General features: G+C 45.4%; 1 protein-coding gene across 2 annotated transcripts in view; it reads right to left on the reverse strand.

The window, feature by feature from the left end:
• Positions 1-18,136, reverse strand: part of samd11 (sterile alpha motif domain containing 11) — a 250,660-nt gene that overhangs the window by 174,631 nt on the left and 57,893 nt on the right. For both annotated transcript variants that reach the window (XM_055659599.1, XM_055659598.1), the window contains exon 3: positions 598-779. In XM_055659599.1, the coding sequence (XP_055515574.1) occupies positions 598-779 (182 nt within the window). The remainder of the gene's footprint in view (positions 1-597; positions 780-18,136) is intronic.

Here is an 18,136-nt window from a genome sequence, read left to right on the forward strand (position 1 = left end):
ATAGCTTGCAGGGCAGAGGGGGAGAGTTTCAAGGAGAAGGTAGACAAAAAAGCTGGAGATACTCAGCGGGTGCAGCAGCATCTATGGAGCGAAGGAAATAGGCAACGTTTCGGGCAGAAACCCTTCTTCAGAGTTTCAAGGAGATATGTGGGGCGAGTTTAATTTTACACATGAGAGTGGTGGATGCTCCGGTTCCCCCCCCCACCCCCCACACACACATCCTAAAGACGTGCAGGTTAATTGGCCTCTGTAAATTGAATCCCACAAAGTCAGCTGGGGTATTGGAATTTAAATAATTAAATAAATCTGGAACAAAAATTCAGTGTCAGTAATGGAAATACCAGACAGTATATATAGTGTGTCGGGAGTGGGGAAACATAGAACCAGTGTGAATGGGTGATTGATGGTCCGAGTGGACTCGGTGGGCCGAAGGGCCTGCTTCCGCACTGTATCTACAAAACTACATGTTGAACATAAGGGCATAATGGTACTGGGTGGGGCAGAGTGCACCACACACACACACACACACACAATCGTTGTGCAAGAGCACACAAGGGTATTGATTCCAAGGAACACCAAGGAGAGATAGACCATTACCTTCGCTTCATGTTGATCGCCTGTAACTCCTCTTCCCGCTTTACCTCGGCAAGGTGGCCACCATTAGCTCTCTCGCTCTCTTCACTATCTTCACTGTGGATAAACGCCGAGGAATGTTCTTTCTTCGGTACTCTTGTGGGTGGCAGTGGTATTGTTCTCTTCTCCGCCAAGCGCCCCCGGTTCTAGCCGCATGTACAAAAAGAGATCAGAGTTATTCTGAGGAACGTTACTCAAGCATAACATTTAATGTGAGAAAAAATATCAAACATCCATCTTTTTAGCCAGGTTTCAAGTGAAGGCAAAATTCTCCCCCAGCCCCCAAAATAAAGTCCATCCATCCTTTGGATGAAGGTGACCTAGCTGGATGTTATCCTTAAGGGTCTGTCCCACTTAGGCGATTTTTTTTCAGCGACTTGCCGGCACCCTTCATAGTCTCAAGCAGATCGCTGAAAATGTTCAAAATGTTCAAAATCCAGCGGCGACCAGAAAAAGGTACGACTCTTTGGGCGACCACTCACGGCCGTACAGGCGTCACCCTGCGACATGGGCGATACTAGAGTGGAGTATTACAGTGTCAGCGTGTTAGTTACAGAGAAACGTTACCGCTACAGAGAAAATGCAGATAACCAAAAAAAAGTTCAAGGTCTGCAATAAGGTAGGTTGGAAGATCGGAAAATACACCTGATTACGGTGATTGCGATCAATAAATCGAGTCGTAGAGTCATACAGTGTGGAAACAGTCACATCGGCCCAACTTGACCACGCCGGCCAACATGGCCAATCTACACTAGTCCCACCTGCCCACGTTTGGCCCATATCCCTCTAAATGTTACTTAAACATTTCCTGCATGTGTAATATATGCAAAAAGTATTACAATGTGCATATGTGATAAATAAAGAATCGTTGAATCAACAGTCCCTGCTTCAACTACCTCCTCCGGAAGCTCATTCCATGCACCCACCACCCTTTAGTGTAAACAGGTTACCCCTCAGGTTCCTATTAAATCTTTCCCCTCTCGCCTTAAACCTATGTGCTCTGGTTCTATTAAATGCTGGGCATGCAGATACGTTTTGCACCTGGAATACTGAATAAACTAAAAAGTCCGCAGATGCTGCCTCACTGAAGCAAGTGCCCACATCCCTGATGGAAAACTCAGCCTTCAACCAAAGTCAGACTGATGAATTGCCTTTAGCTGGGAACGGCTACAGCAGCCGTGCATGGCTACTTGAAGCACGCCTCAGAGAGGGACAAGCATGCATTTATATAGCATTTTTGACATCCCTTTCAGGTCATCTTAAAGCAGGTGGCAGCCTCAGTAGGAAACACGGAGGACAATTTGCGAGCTGCAAGTCCCCACAAGCTGTAGTGTGATAGCTACAGGTTTCAAAATTGTGAAGTAAACTTAGACTGGGGTTCTCAGGGGTAACGCTGCCTGGGGAAAGACAAAGTTAACTGTCAAGTCCGAGAGTTCATGTCAGGGGTTTTGAGGAGAAGGCAGGAGAATGGGGTTAAGAGGAAAAGATAGTTCAGCCTGATTGAATGGAGGAATAGACTTGATGGGCCAAATGGCCTAATTCTGCTCCTATCACTTATGAACCATCCTTTGGCATAATGCCAACAGGTCTTTTATACTCACTGAGAAAATAGTGAGAGCCAATCAATAACATGGTGTCGCAGACAGTGTCTCACTCCCGTTGTATCGACTTTAGACCTAAGGGATACACAGCGGAAACAGGCCCATCGGCCCATCGAGTACGTGCCAACCAGCAATCACCCCGTACACTAGCACTACCCTACACACTCGAGACAATTTACAATTTAACTGAACCCCATTAACCTACAAACCTGTAAATCTTTGGAGTGTGGGAGAAAACCAGAGCACCCGGAGATAAAGCACATGGTCACAGGGAGAACGGACAAACTCCTTACAGACAGCACCCGTAGTCAGGATCAAACCCGGGTCTCCGGCGCTGTAAAGCAGCAACTCTACCGCTGCGTCACCGTGCCGCCCACTACCCTAAACGCAAAGGTTCGTCACAAAATTGACGGGGCACATCAGCTGTATGTTTTACAAAACCTTATTGCAGATTCCCAGGACCCAACAAACCTACCTTAAAATAAACAAATTCATGCACCAGAAAATGTTTCACCCAGGCTGGCACAGTGGTAGAGCCGCTGCCTCACAGCTCCCGAGACCCGCATTGGATCCTGACCTCGGGTGCTGTCTGTGTGGAGTTTGCAAGCTCTCCCAGAAATGTGTGGATTGTCCTCTGGAAATTGCCCTTGTGTGCAGGGAGTGGATGCAAACGTGCAATATTACCATGAACTTGTGCGTATGGGTATTTGATGACCAGTGCAGAGCCAGTGGGCCAAGCGGTCCTCTTCCATACTGCGTCTTTCAAACAATTCAATCAAAGATGTCCCAACAAAAGTTGCTGCAAAAAAGTGCAGCTCCACTGTGAGGGTAATCATACGGTCAACGTTCAGGCAACCATAAGGACGCTTGAGATAACCAAACTAGAGCCTGTCAAAATTGAGACTTGCATTGGCCAGGTGCCCTTGTCTCCCCTTCCCCACACCCCTACTTCACCACCTCTGATCCGTGCCCAACCTTTATGTCATGTTCAAGGGTCACGCACAACCCAGAAGCACTGAAATCTCTGAAAGTATCTTTGATCGATGGCTTTCAAAGGCGACCACCCAACAAGCAACGTGCCCGTATCAAAGCTGCAGAGTGAAAGGGTAGCGTAGAAAGCACTCTCGCTACTCTCGCTACACCTCACTGAGCAAAGGCAGAGTTCAGCAGCTTCTTTGCAAGTAGTTTACCTCGGTGGAGCAGCGGTAGAGTTGCTGCCTTACAGCGTCAGAGACCCGGGTGCGATCCTGACTGCGGGTGCAGTCAGTACGGAGTTTGTACGTTCTCCTTGTGACCTCACGGGTTTTCTCCGGGTGCTCCGGTTTCCAACCGCACCCCAAAGGCGTGCAGGTTTGTAGGTTAATTTCCTTCAGTAAAATTGTGAATTTGTCCCTCGTGTGTAGGATAGTGCTAGTGTACGGGGATCGCTGGGCGGCGCTGACTCGGTGGGCCGAAAGGCGTGGTTGCACGGTGTATCTCGAAACTAAACTAGAGAAAAAGAACTATGCATACAAACAATTAAGAATGTTTGATTTGCTGGGGAAAGATAGTGCAATCTCAACGCATACAAGTCAGTCGATGGACTTGTGCTTTCAACGCCACCTTGGCAGCCAGTTCTCATCAGAGTTTGCCCTTTGACCCCAAGTTGACTGGGTAAAATAGACAATTAGCACATTGCTCACCTGCTGTTCATCCTAAAACGCTAATTAGTTATAAGCCCTTCAGAGAGTTGAAATGAATTGCACTTTTAAGTGCAGCAAATGACCATGTGCATGTTCGCATCGAGGCACAAAGCAGCACATTTACAAAGCTAACCTCGTCATCATGGGGAGACCCACTCAGTCCCACTGACGTCTGCTATGGGACAGCCCATTGGACAGAATGGCGCCAATTGTTACGATACAATAGAACTTTATTTATCCCAGGAGGGAAATTGATCGACCAACAGACATAAAAGGCAAAACTACATGAAACATGAAATTACAGACAAGTGGAAAGGATTGGGGATGTGCAAAGATTTGGGGGGGGGGGGGGTTGAGGAGCTTCTTCCCCTCCAAGACCACCTCCCATGAATCCAACTGCACCCCCAGAACAGAGTCAGCCTTCATGATGAGTTTGTTGATCCTGTTGGCGTCCGCAGCCTTCGCCAGCACACGATAGCAAAGAAGATGGCACTGGCTATCACCGATTGGTAGAACATCACTAGCATCAGACAACCAAAGCTTCACTCAGCACCAGACTATTCTGACCAGCTTTGAAGTTTGAGGTCTACCCCAGTTTCTTAAGCTCAATAGCACAGTTGAGCATCTAAAGATCTTACAAGTGAATGGTTAAAACATGATACTGGTTTACTTTCGTTTTTTAGTTTCTTGATACAGCGCGGAAACAGGCCCACCGGGACCGCCCCGCCCAGCGATCCACGCACACTAACACTATCCTAGGGACAACTTACAATTTTACAGAAGCCAATTAACCTACAATCCTGGATGTCTTTGGAGCGTGGGAGGCAACCAGAGCACCCGGAGAAAACCCACGCAGGTCACGGGTAGAGTGTACAAACTCTGTACAGACAGCACCCGTAGCCAAGATCAAACCCGGGTCCCTGGCGCTGTAAGGCGGCAACTCTACCGCTGCGTCACCGTGCCGCCCCCTAATTAGAAAAGATGAAATTACTGCATTGAACAATTACTGGTATTGAACAAAGCAAAGAAACACCAGCTCATTATAACTTTGCCGTCCCCAGTTCTTGGCAACAATACAGCACATTGCCAGCAATTGATCATTGTGTGAAGATTTTGGAATGCACGCAGGTCTTCCACTCTTAGTCTAGTCCTGCAGTTTATGTCAATCTGTGACCTGTTCAATAACCAAGTGACCGCTGGTGACATTAGCCTGTAACTGATGCCAGTGGAGTTGCAAATATACGGGGGGGGAGAATGGGTCTGCAGCGTGAAAGTTGCCTCAAATTCCGCACACTTCGTTCCTCTCAGCTTAAACGTGAAGAGACTGGAAATGCCTTTTGCTTCAAGAGGGCACAGAGGTTTCAGATTTCATTAGCAAGCCTTGGGCACGGCACAGTTCTGATCCTTAAGATGGTCATTAATTCAAGGAAAAATCAATCAAGTCAAATACCAGCATTCACTTTAACACAACCCAGTGCAGAAGCTGAAACTAACATTGCCACTAAGCAACCAAACTATTTTATTGGAATATTATCCCACATAGAGTCTTTCCCAGAAGTATCACATTGTAGTTATAAAGTAGTGATACCTTTCAACCGAGTTACAGCTGGTCCTATAAATGTAGACATTTACCATATTTCACTGTTATTCTAGACTACGTGTACTTTAAATACAACCTAATAGAAAATATGCGAACTCTTGGGTCTTTCTAAAGCCAATTAAGTCCGATAATTCTGTAAAAGAAAAAAACGATACAAAAAACAGGCCCGTCAGCCCGTCGAGTCCATGAAACCTATCCCACTTTCGCATCCACTCCCTGCATACTGGGAGCAATTGTACAGAGGCCACCGATTAATCGACAAACCTGCACGTCATGGTGATGTGGGAGGGGACCAGAGAACCCAGAGGAAAACCACACGGTCAAACACAGACACCACCTGAGGTCAGGATCGAACCAGGGTCTCTGGCGCTGTGAGGCAGTTGGTCTACCAGCTGCGCCAAGATTGTTTCCCCGCCTCCTCACCCCCGAATTAAATACAACCCAAGAACATTTAACTTTAGATTTTAAATGTAAAATATTAAGATGCACGTTGTATATTAACATTAACTGCCACAGAAACAAGAGTTACGGCCAATAGACCTATTTATCATCTATGCTTTGTCATGGTAGATCAGCATATGTTTTAATTGAGTTTCATTGCCAGGTGAGATTGGCAAATTTACTTCAATTCCAGAGCAGCAACACGAACAAAAAAATATTGCTAAAACAAAAAAGCAGTGCCTATAAAATGATTTGCATTCCTCCTGTGCCTTTCATGATGTCTCAAGCTCTTTACAATGAAATACCTGTGAAACGTAATCACTTTTGTAAATTGGAAAATAAGGCACATTGCACTAAGCACCTTCCCAGGTAAAGCAACGCTCTCGTGACCAAGCAATTAGTATCTGCGTATCTTTGATTGCACTAAAGATGATGAGAATTTTTCATGAGTATCATGGTTATTAATTTATTGATTTTTCTTGCTTATTATATATTACCTGTTCGTTATTGCATTTACAGACCTGTTATGCGGCAGCAAGTAAGATTTCATTGTTCTGATGTCAGTAAAATTAAACACCATTGACTATATTGAAATGAAACACCCTTAACTATATTGCCCAATACTGTGAATAAATCTCTGCATTAATATCACAGAATCTTTTTCCTCCACTTCAGATGAGTGGGCAAGTAGTTCACAGGAGAAACAGCCAGGATGCTTGTGCCCAAGTCTCCGGAGTGGGATTTGAATCCACAGTTTTATTTCAAGAGGGCTCTTCACAGCCACAGCCAATACATCAGTAGAAAGGCAGCCTTCAGGGAGAATGCAAAGCTAATCCTCCCATGCAGACTGCAGAGGTCTGGGCCATATTCTGCTTGGAGGAGAGAAGATTGCGAGGCAATCTGATAAGAGACGGGCACACGACAAGATAGGATGGAGAGTAATAAGATGGAACTGCGCATGCTGGTTTATTCCAAAGTCCTGGAATAACTCAGCGGGTCAGCCAGTATCTCTGGAGGAAATGGATGGGTGACGTTTTAGTTCTGAAGAAACGTCACCTATCCATTTTTTCCCCCATAGATGTTGCATGACCCTCTGAGCTACTCCAGCACTTTGTGTCTATCTTTAGGATGGAAAGTAGCTATTCCCATTTGTGAATATTGTGGCCGTAGATTCAAAGCAATGGCCAAAAGATACAGGGAGAATGGGGAGGGTTTTGACTTAAAAGATAACATTTGTCTGGAATAGTCTCTTTTTGAAGAATTTGATCAGCACTTGTCCTTTCAGGCTAGGCAGAAGTTCACTTACACCTCCTCCAACCTCATCTGCTGTATCCGTTGTTCAAGATGTGAACTCTTATACATCGGCGAGACCAAATGTACTCTGGGCCATCGTTTTGCTGAACACCTTCATTCAGTCCACCTGGTCTACCTGGTCTAGGCGGCCAAATATGTTAATTCCCATTCCCACATTGAACCTTCTGTCCTCAGCCTCCTCCGTTGTCAGAATGATGATGAACACAAATTGGAGGAGCAGCATCGCATATTTTGCTTGGGCAGCTTACAATCCAGTGGTATGAATATTGATCTCTTTATCTTCAAGTAACCCCTGCATTCTCTCTCTCTCCATTCTTACCGGTTACAGAGAAAGGTTGAACAAGTTAGGGCTTTATTCTTTGGAGCGCAGAAGGTTAAGGGGGGACTTGATAGAGGTTTTTTAAATGATGAGAGGGATAGACAGAGTTGACGTGGAAAAGCTTTTCCCACTGAGAGTAGGGAAGATTCAAACAAGGGGACATGACTTGAGAATGAAGGGACTGAAGTTTAGGGGTAACATGAGGGGGAACTTCTTTACTCAGAGAGTGGTGGCTGTGTGGAATGACCTTCCAGTGAAGGTGGTGGAGGCAGGTTTGTTTTTATCATTTAAAAATAAATTGGATAGTTATATGGATGGGAAGGGGATGGAGGGTTATGGTCTGAGCGCAGGTATATGGGACTAGGGGAGATTATGTGTTCGGCATGGACTAGAAGGGTCGAGATGGCCTGTTTCCGTGCTGTAATTGTTATATGGTTATATTATATGGTTACCCCGGGGTGGTGGGAGACTGCAACCTTCACGTGGTCCGCCCTGTTTTGACTAATGCAATCAACGCGACGTGCACAAACAAGATCAAATAGAACAAGTTGACCTACAACTTTAGGCTGTGCACGCCATACACAAGAAGATCCCTCTCACACCCAAGTTGCACCAGCTTCTTGTTCTCACCTAGCAAACAGCTAACAATGACCCGTTTACTTTATCATCATTACTTTTTTGCATATCTTTCATTAACTAGTTCTATATCTCTCTCTACATCACTGTCGATATCTTTTGTTTCCCTTTCCTCTGACTCTCAGTCTGAAGAAGAAACGTCACCTATTCCTTCTATCCAGAGATGCTGCCTGTCCCGCTGAGTTACTCCAGCATTGTGAGTCTATCTAAAGCAAAGACAAGGCGACACAGTGTAAACGGGAGGTCGATGGTCGGCCCGGACTCGTTGGGCCGAAGGGATATGTGCTGTATCTCTAAAACGATCGAAACAAACAATTTAGAAACCCGAATTAAAAACAGAAAAGCTGAAAACATTCAGCAGGTCAGTCAGCGTCTGTGGAGAAAAAGTTGTTTCAGGTGTCGGAACTTTGATCAAAACAGGGAAAGAGAGAAACAGAATATTTTATTGATTACAGGGTAAGTCTTGCCTATCCAGTCTCTCCCCATCATGGAAGCTCTCCAGTCCATGTAAGATCCTGGTGAATCTCCTCTGCACTCTCTCCAACACAACTACATCCTTCCTACTAAACTAAATGAACTCCATTGAATACTAAAGAAAATTAGCAAGGGTAAAAGAATGACCTTCAGAATAAGTTAGCTGTGACATTTCGAGACTGATAATTGGGAGTGCATCCTGCCTCAATTGAGATAGCTGTGTTTCAAATGGACATCAGCTGGTCTCAATACTGGGGATTTGGTACAAATGCCGACCAGAGGCTGTTTAATTGATCCCAATGATGCAAAGGTCTATCCCCAGGCAAGCGGCAGTGAAGAAACCTGCCGCCGTGATTGTGTTCAATTAGGGCCAAAAACATCGGATAAACTGACAGCCACAGGAATTCAGGCCACCAGTCACCGAGGTGAAGCCTGCCCCTGTGTAGATTCAGCCTCAGCCGTGAAAATTAATCCCCCAAGGATGTCCTTGTGCCTTCTCTGTATTTTTGCTAAATTGCAGGTACTAAATTGCCCGTGCCAAAGAGCAGAAGGTGCTCCTCTATTAGAACGTACAGGGGAGGAATACAAGACAAGCATTGTACAACAATATCAGTACGGAAGATTGTCTACTTTAAGAAAAGCTTCAATTCTAAGCGTTAGCTGGTACTTTTTCAAGCATGTATCGCAAAATAGGAGCAAAACGCACAATGCTGGAGGAACTCGGTGGGCCAGGCAGCATCAGTGGAGGGAATGGATAGGCGATTTTTGGGGTCGGGGCCATTCTTCAGGCCGATTATAGTAGGGGGGGAGAAAGCTGGAAAAGGGATGAAGGTAGCTGGTGACAGGTGAAGGGGGCTTTGACTTGGGGGTGGACAAAGGCTAGAGATAAAAAAGGAGACAAAAGGGCGTCAGCCCAGGATACAAGAGGAGCGAAACATAAAGTTAGAGGAAGGGACAGGGGTGGAAGGTGACTAGTGGGAGAAAGAAAAGACGGGCAGAATGGTGAGAGAAATGGGTGCACACCAGGGTAGAGGGGGGGGGGGGGGGGGGGGGGGTGGGGGGCACAAGAAAGAAAGGATTGGTCCATCTGACACGGGGAAGAAGCTTGTGTAATTGTTCAATTGCAATGGGTATGAAAATTGGGTGGCCATGTTATAGTTCTATAAGACATTGGTGAGGTCACATTTAGAGTTTTAACCTCAGTTTTGGTGTACCATGTTGTAGGAAAGATGTTATCAAAGTTTAAATCGTGCAGAGAAGATTTACGAGGATGTTGCCAGGTCTCGAGGGCTTGCGCTATAGGGATAGGTTCAGCAGGCCTGGACTCTATTCCTATTCCCTGCAGTGCAGAAAGATTAGGGGTGATCTTAATGAGGTGTACAAAATCATGAGAGGAATAGATCGGGTAAATGCATTGTCTTATGCCCAGGGTAGGGGAAATTGAGAAACAGTAGACATAGGTTTAAGGTGAGGAGGAGAAAGAATTAACAAGTACCTGAGGGGTAACTTTTTTTTGGTACACAAAGGGCGGTGGGTATATGTCGGAGTAAGTCCTTGAGGCAGGGACTATCATAATGTTTAAGAGCCATCTGGTACATGGATAGGATAGGTTTAATGGGATATGTGCCAAGAACGGCAGGCCGAATGGCCTGCTCCTGCACCTGTTCTTGTATGGGTGGGCGGGACTAGTGTAGATAGGGCCTGTTGGTCGATGTGGGCAAGTTGGGCCTGCTTCCACCCTGTATGACTCTATTACAATTTATTTTAAATCACAACTATCTACAAACGTCTTCCAAAGCTGAATTTTCTATTTAAAAACTGATCCATTCTTTCTTGTGAACCTTGATGTCCTTACATTGTTCAGAGCATGCAACATATTGGTTTAAAAAGTACGAAAACAGATTCAGTATTCAAAAACTGGTAATATTACACTTGTCCACAACTGGAGCATCTCGAGTAACAAGCTTGATATATAGTTGCCAATGATCAAATGCTTCACTAAAGGTGAAATTATTTTATTTAGATTAGTGTAAAGATACAGCACGGAAACAGGCCCTTCGCCCCCACTGAGTCCGTGCCGGCCAGCGATCCCCATGCACTATCCTACACACCAGGGACAATTTACAATCTCAACCAAGCCAATTAACCTACAAACCTGGATGTCTTTGGAGTGTGGAAGGAAACCGGAGCACCCGAGGAAAACCCACACAGTCACGGGGAGTACAAACTCCGTACAGACAGCACCCGTAGTCAAAATCAAACCTAGGTTTCTGGCGCTGTAAGACAGCAACTCTACCGCTGCGCCACCGCACGGCTATTGTATCCTTGCCCAATAACTCGCCCAATTCAAAAATAAAAAGCGCGTGATCTATTTTCTGTAAAACTCAATTTAGTGGCACCATCTCAGGCTTATGCTATATATATATATAAAGTGTCCTACATACAGTACAAGCCTCAGATAGTGCCACTAAATTGAGTTTTACAGAAAATTGCAGGTTGGAACGGTCTCCCCCACAATGTAGGTACTTACAGGTAGCAGTACATGACAAAATGCTTTAAACACTTTGTAAAATAAGTGGGTCAGACAACAACATAGTTTGGATGGCACCCTCTTTGTTTATTTGTGTTGCCAGTATTACAAAAGCTCTCAGCTTTTACACAATTCCACCACAAGTTACAGCAATGTAAAGAATGGAATAATTTTGTTACCGTTCATTTTTGTTAAAGCATTCTCATGAGACCACAACTGCGATTCCAAGATCAATCACAGAGTAGACGGTTTTAGATTTTTTGTAAATTAGATCCTGTCTCATTCTTCTAAGCATTTATGAATACAAACCGAGTTCCAGGAATCAGTCTGGCGAACTTTTGCCGCAGTCCCCTTGTCCTTCACGTAAGGAGACCAAAACTGTTCGTAATGCTCGACTTGTAGTCTGAAATTTTACTGAAGATGAAGGCACAAAGTGGTGGAGTAACCGCAGTTCTGGGGAACATGGATGGGTGACGTTTCGGGTCAGGGCTCTACTTCAGATATTCAGTCTGGTTGTTAGTCAAGTGTTGTGAGTCTGTGCCTCAGTTGCTTGGATCACTGCTCAATTCATTTTCCTCCCAATTCAGGAAATTTAGCACAGAAACGTAGGCTGTTGCTCCAGTGCAGTGCTGCATGGTTGCCATACGGTCAGAGGCGCAGTCTTGCAGCTACGATGCCAAACAAAGGCTCCGTCTGCTCACTCAGACAGTCAAAAAATATTCAGAGCACTACTCTGAAGTAAGGCAGTATCCATCCCAACCCCACCCAAATCATACTAGCTTCAAAATCGTCTTGTTGAGTCTTATTGTAATTCGTTTTCACCCAACCCACAGCTAACAATGGCCCTTTTCCTTTATCACTGTTACTTTTTTGCACATCTTTCATTCATTTGTGCCATATCTCTTTATCCCCATCTATATCTCTCATTTCCCTTTCCCCTGACTCTCAGTCTGAAGAAGGGTCTCGACCTGAAACATCACCTGTTCCTTCTCTCCAGGGATGCTGGCTGATCAGCTGTGTTACTCCAGCTTTTTGTGTCTATCTTCAGTTTAAACCAGCATCTGCAGTTCCTTCCTACACCTCCTGGCCAGCATTTATCTCTCACGGAACATATCCAAAATAAATAATCTGGTTATTATCGCACGGCTGTTTGTAGTGTATGGAAATGTTCAGCAGACAGAAGGCAAATTTAAGTCTCGTTTATTGTATCAGATCGCATCTCAGTAACTAATTGAACAAACTTGCTCAGGATCAGATCAAACCAGTCAACATTTGACAGGAATGTCACTGTTAAAGCATGTTTTGCTCGTTCACTGCCAAACAATTTTCCATAAGTTCTAGGATTAGACCATTCAGCCCATCAAGTCTACTCCACCGTTCAACCATGGCTGATCTATCTTTCCCTCTCAACCACATTCTCCTGCCCTCACCCCATAACCCCTGACACCCTTACTGATCAAGAATCTGTCCATCTCCGCCTTAAAAATACCCAATGACATGGCCTACACAGCTGTTCCACAGATTCATCACCTTCTGACTCAAGAAATTCCTCCTCATTGCCTTTCGAAAGGTACTTTCTTTAATCTTCTGGATCTAGACTGTCCCACAAGTGGAAACATCCTCTCCACATCCACTCTATCCAGGCCTTTCACTATTTGATAAAATTCAATGAGATCCCCCTCCTCCTCCTAAATTCTCTCGCCGAACCTTCTGGACAAATATATAATAAAATCTCTGACACCAGGTACTATCTCAATGTTTAAAAAACATTTAGACAGGTACATGGACAGGACAGGTTTAGAGGTATATGGTCCCCAACGTAGGCAGGTGGGACTAGTGTAGATGGGGCATGTTGGTTGGTGTGGGCAAGATGAGCCGAAGGGCCTGTTTCCACGCTGTAAGACTCAATAGACAATAGGTGCAGGAGTAGACCATTCGGCCCTTCGAGCCAGCACCACCATTCACTGTGATCATGGCTGATCATCCACATTCAGTACTCCGTTCCTGCCTTCTCACCATATCCCCTGACTCCGCTATCTTTAAGAGCTCAATCTAACTCTCTTTTGAAAGCATCCAGAGAATTGGCCTCCACTGCCTTCTGAGGCAGCGAATTCCACAGATTCACAGCTCTCTAGGTAAAAATGTTTTTCCTCATCTCCGCTCTAAATGGCCTTATTCTTAAACTGTAGCCCCCGTTTCTGGACTCCCCCAACATCGGGGACATGTTTCCTGCCTCTAGCGTTTCCAATCCCGTAATAATCTTAATAATCTAACTGACTAACAATAATAACAGGTAGCCAAAATAGTGCAAAACCAGAAGTCTCTAGCGCAACCAAAGATCAAGGCAGAGAGATAGAAACCGAGTGGCAGGGGGCTTTTCCACCTCCAAAGGCAAGTCTAGAGATCACTTGCCTCACGCTGAGCTGGTTCCCTGACATTTTCATACAATCAAAGCAAGAGTAGGTCACTCATCGACAGACACAAAGTGCTGGAGGAACTCAGCGGCTCAGGCAGCATCTCTGGAGAAAAAGGATGGGGGAACGTAGATGACTCAGACCCTCAAGACTGCCCGGCCATTCAACATAACTGCAACATCTGCACCATACCTCATCGCCTCTTCTGTGCCATTGCTTAAATTCCCTGATTGTTCAAAAACTTTCAAAGACCTTAAGAATGTTCAGCCATCTCCACAGTAGCACAACCGGCAGAGTTGCAACCTCACGGCGCCAGGGATCCGGGTTTGGTCATGACCATGGGTAGCTGTCTGTGCGGAGTTTACATGTTCTCCTTGACCACGTGGGGTTTTTTCCGGGTGCTCCGTTACCTCCAATAATCTAGTCCCCAAAGCTCGACGGGGTAAAGAATTAGAGATTCACCCACCTTTGTGAGAAACTCCTCTGCACCTCCGTCTTAAATGCTGCTCCCCCCCCACCACAGGCTTGAAACTATGTTTTAAGGGCTTTTACAATCTGAATTTAGATTAATTCATCCTTCAAATACAATTGCTCATCATATTCAGATCTACCTGTGCCTTGTTCCACCAAGTTCCACATTGGATCGGACATATAACCACCTTTGTTTTTAGCTTTAGAGAAACAACTCGGAAAGAGGCCCTTGGACGCACTAAGTCCATGCCAACCAAGTCCATCGATCACCCTTTCACACTAGTTGAGGGGCCGTCCCACTTGGGTGACCTAATTGGCGAGTTCAGAAGAGTTTAAAGAGTTCTCCCTGTGACCACACAAACTCCACACAGACAGCACTCGAGGTCAGGGTCGTACCCGGGTCTCTGGTGCTGTGAGGCAGCGGCTCTATCACTGTGCCACCGTGCCGCCCTGGGTCACCGCGCCGTATACATGCCCAGGACGTGATTGGAGAAGACAGTAGATTCTCAAGGTCTTTGGAAAAACATTTTTCACCGCATCGCTCCTGGAGTTTGGCAGTTCAGTGTTGCAAAACACAAACTATACTCAGCCCATCGTAAGCAATGATATTGGAGAACACTCATTTTTGAGAACGCATTTAAAACTATTTACTGGAAAAAAAGGCAAGCAGTGGAAATCAATGTATTTTACTGCGTAACACAAGACGGGTCATTGGTTCTGTCTGCCCACCTTCAGACATGGCAGCTCTAAATGGCATCAAGATAACTATTCTCCCAAGACTAAACGAGGTCTTCATGATGTTACCAGTATCTATTCCCTGTACTCTACAGAAGGCTCGGTATAACACCGAAATGGTAAATAGATACTCTTAAGTAAAACAATATTGTTGTCGGTGCATATTTGGGCAGTAAAATGATTAAAGGACTGTATTCCGTTCAGTTTAGGTTAGAGATGCAGCGTGGAAACAGGCCCTTCGGCCCACCGAGTCCGCGTCAACCAATGAATACCCCTGCACTAGCTCTATCCTACACCATAGGAACAATTTACAGAGTCCACAAAACCACAAGTCTTTGGAATGTGGGAGGAAACTGGAGCACCCGGAGAAATCCCACGTAGTCACGGGGAGAATGTGCAAACTCCGTACAGACAGCACCCATGGTCAGGATCAAACCCGGGTGTCTGGCGCTGTAGGGCAGCAACTCTATCGCTGCGCCACCGTGCCTCCCTGTGTTTGGAGGATATCGGAGATATTGTACTCGCTAGAATTTAGAAGATTGAGGGGGGATCTTATAGAAACTTACAAAATTCTTCAGGGGTTGGACAGGCTAGATGGAGGAAGATTGTTCCCGATGTTGGGGAAGTCCAGGACAAGGGGTCACAGTTTAAGGATAAGGGGGAAATCTTTTAGGACCGAGATGAGAAAAACATTTTTCACACAGAGAGTGGTGAATCTCTGGAATTCTCTGCCACAGAAGGTAGTTGAGGCCAGTTCATTGGCTATATTTAAGAGGGAGTTAGATGTGGCCCTTGTAGCTAAAGGGATCAGGGGGTATGGAGAGAAGGCAGGTACAGGATACTGAGTTGGATGATCAGCCATGATCATATTGAATGGCGGTGCAGGCTTGAAGGGCCTATGTTTCTATATTGGCATGGTGCAATATTGACCAATTCTCCTCAGTTACCGGCAGAAATTAGTGATGATTTCCCATTCACGTTCGTTTTCTCTACACAAATGTTGGCTCTGACTTAACCATCCATAATGCCACACCCTTCAGAACAACGAGGTATACTTCCATGAAAACAATATGTTAACAAGCAAAACATAAAGTGCTGGAGGAACTTAGTGGGTCAGGCAGACTCTGTGGAAGCAATGGACAGGCGATATTTCAGGTCAGGTCCCTCTATAGCCATTTTTATTTCCAATCGGCAACGTGACAAATCACTTTGTGCTTGGCGCAAGATTCCAGCACTACAGTTCCCCCTGTCTCGGAGAAGTTAACAAGGCTTGACTGCTGTGCATCGGTTTTCATGATAACTTTAATTGGTGCACAGGATATGGACAAGATTGGAAAGGACAGCGTTTATTGCTCACCTCGAACAATACCTGGAGTGAATGACCAGTTGTCGGAGAGTCTGGAGTCAACCAAATTAGTTATAATTTTGGAGATACGCCTTGGGAACAGGCCCTTGAGCTGTAGACAATCTGCAATGTTTACTGAAGCCAATTAACCTACAAACCTGCACGTCTTTTAAATGTGGGAAGAAAATAAAACACCCGAGGAAAACCCGCGCAAGTCACGGCAACAACTATATGGAGGTATCACCGTGCCTCCCAAATAGGTTCCAGATTAATTTAATTACTTGGATCTAAATTCACCTCGCTAGCATGGTGAAATCCAAGTATTGCCCCTGCATCATGTGGTCAGATCATTTAGTTGAGTTTTAGTTTAGAGATACAGCATGGAAACAGACCCTTTGGCCCACACTGACCATCGATCACACATTCACACTAGTTCTATGTTAGCACACCTCTCAGCTATCTGCTCCCTACATATTAGAGGCAGCCCTTCAATTAACCTGCAAGCCCGCACGTCCTTGGGGTAAATGAGAGCACCCAGAAGAAATCCACACGGTCACAGGGAGAACGTGCAGACTCCACACAGATGGCACCAGAGGTCAGGATTGAACCTGGGTCTCTGGTGCGGCTCTGCCCGCTGCTGCCACAGTGCCACCATCAATGTCGAGCACTCCAAACAATTGAACCAGGCTTGGATTTGAAACCTCCACCACGTCCCGTCCTACACCTCGTGAGCTGGCCGCAGTTTCTCACCAGGTTTCCAACATTTATTTTAAGAAGTCATACAGCATCCAACCCAGGTTTGTGACACATCCCCTAAGCAAAGCCTCCTTCAGATTTTCACCCCCTCCTAGCTCCATCTAGGTGAAATACGATACCAACCCATACGTAGAAAATTATGTGTCACCCATGAGTCACAAACTCTTGGAATTCATTGCCACAGATGGCTCTGGAGGCCAAGTCAACAGATATTGTTAAGTTGGAGATTGGCAGATTCTTGATTAGTATGGGTGTCAGTGTTTATGGGGAGAAGGCAGGAGAATGGGGTTGAGAGGGAAAGATAGATCAGCCATGATTGAATGGCAGAATGGACTTGATGGGCCGAATGGCCTAATTCTGCTGCTAAACATGAATTTATGAACAAAAAAAGCCTAAAAGTACACAGCCAGCTGCCAAACACAGGAAGATCACTGTGATCAGATCATCTGCTTCAGTGATGTTGGTGAGGTGGGAGATTGCAACCTTCACGTGCTCCGCCCGGTTTCGATAAATGAGTGCACCATCAAATAAGGTCAAAGAGAACAAGTTGTCCTACAACCTTAGGCTGTGCACGCCGTACGCAGGAAGTTGGAGTGGTGTTGGTTGAGGTTACAATGATGGGCGGGACAGGGACATCCCAAAGGCAAAACTGTTCAGCTGTGAAATAATCCGAAATTAAACGAAAAATTATGTAATGACAAAAACCAAATACAAAAAAAAAAAAAAAAAAGTAAAAAAAAAAAAAAAAAAAAAAAAAAAAAAAACCGACCCCCAAAAAAATGGATACGATTTGCTTGCCTTCACTGGTCAGGTAGAATGAGTGCAAGTCATGTTGCATCACAGTCAGTCTATGGTTGGGCCGCGTTTGGAGATTGGAGTGCAGTTCTGGTCCCCCCCACCCCCGTTACAGGAAGGGTGTAGAGGCTTTGATGAGGGTGCAGTGGTTTCCCAGAATCTGCATGGATTAGGGGGGCATTAGCTATAAGGAGAGGTTGGACAGACTTGGATTGTTTTCTCTGGAATGTCAGAGGTTGAGGGGAGACTTAATAGAAGTACATAAAGTTACGAGAGGCATAGACAGGGTAGACAGTCAGAACCTTTTTTACCCCCAAGGTGTAAATGCCAAAGACTAAAGAGCAGAGATTTAAGGTAAGAGGCACAAAGTTTAAAGGCGAGGCATGAGGG

The sequence above is a fragment of the Leucoraja erinacea genome, chromosome 30 (assembly GCF_028641065.1).
Source record: "Leucoraja erinacea ecotype New England chromosome 30, Leri_hhj_1, whole genome shotgun sequence".
Taxonomy (NCBI): Eukaryota; Metazoa; Chordata; class Chondrichthyes; order Rajiformes; family Rajidae; genus Leucoraja; species Leucoraja erinaceus.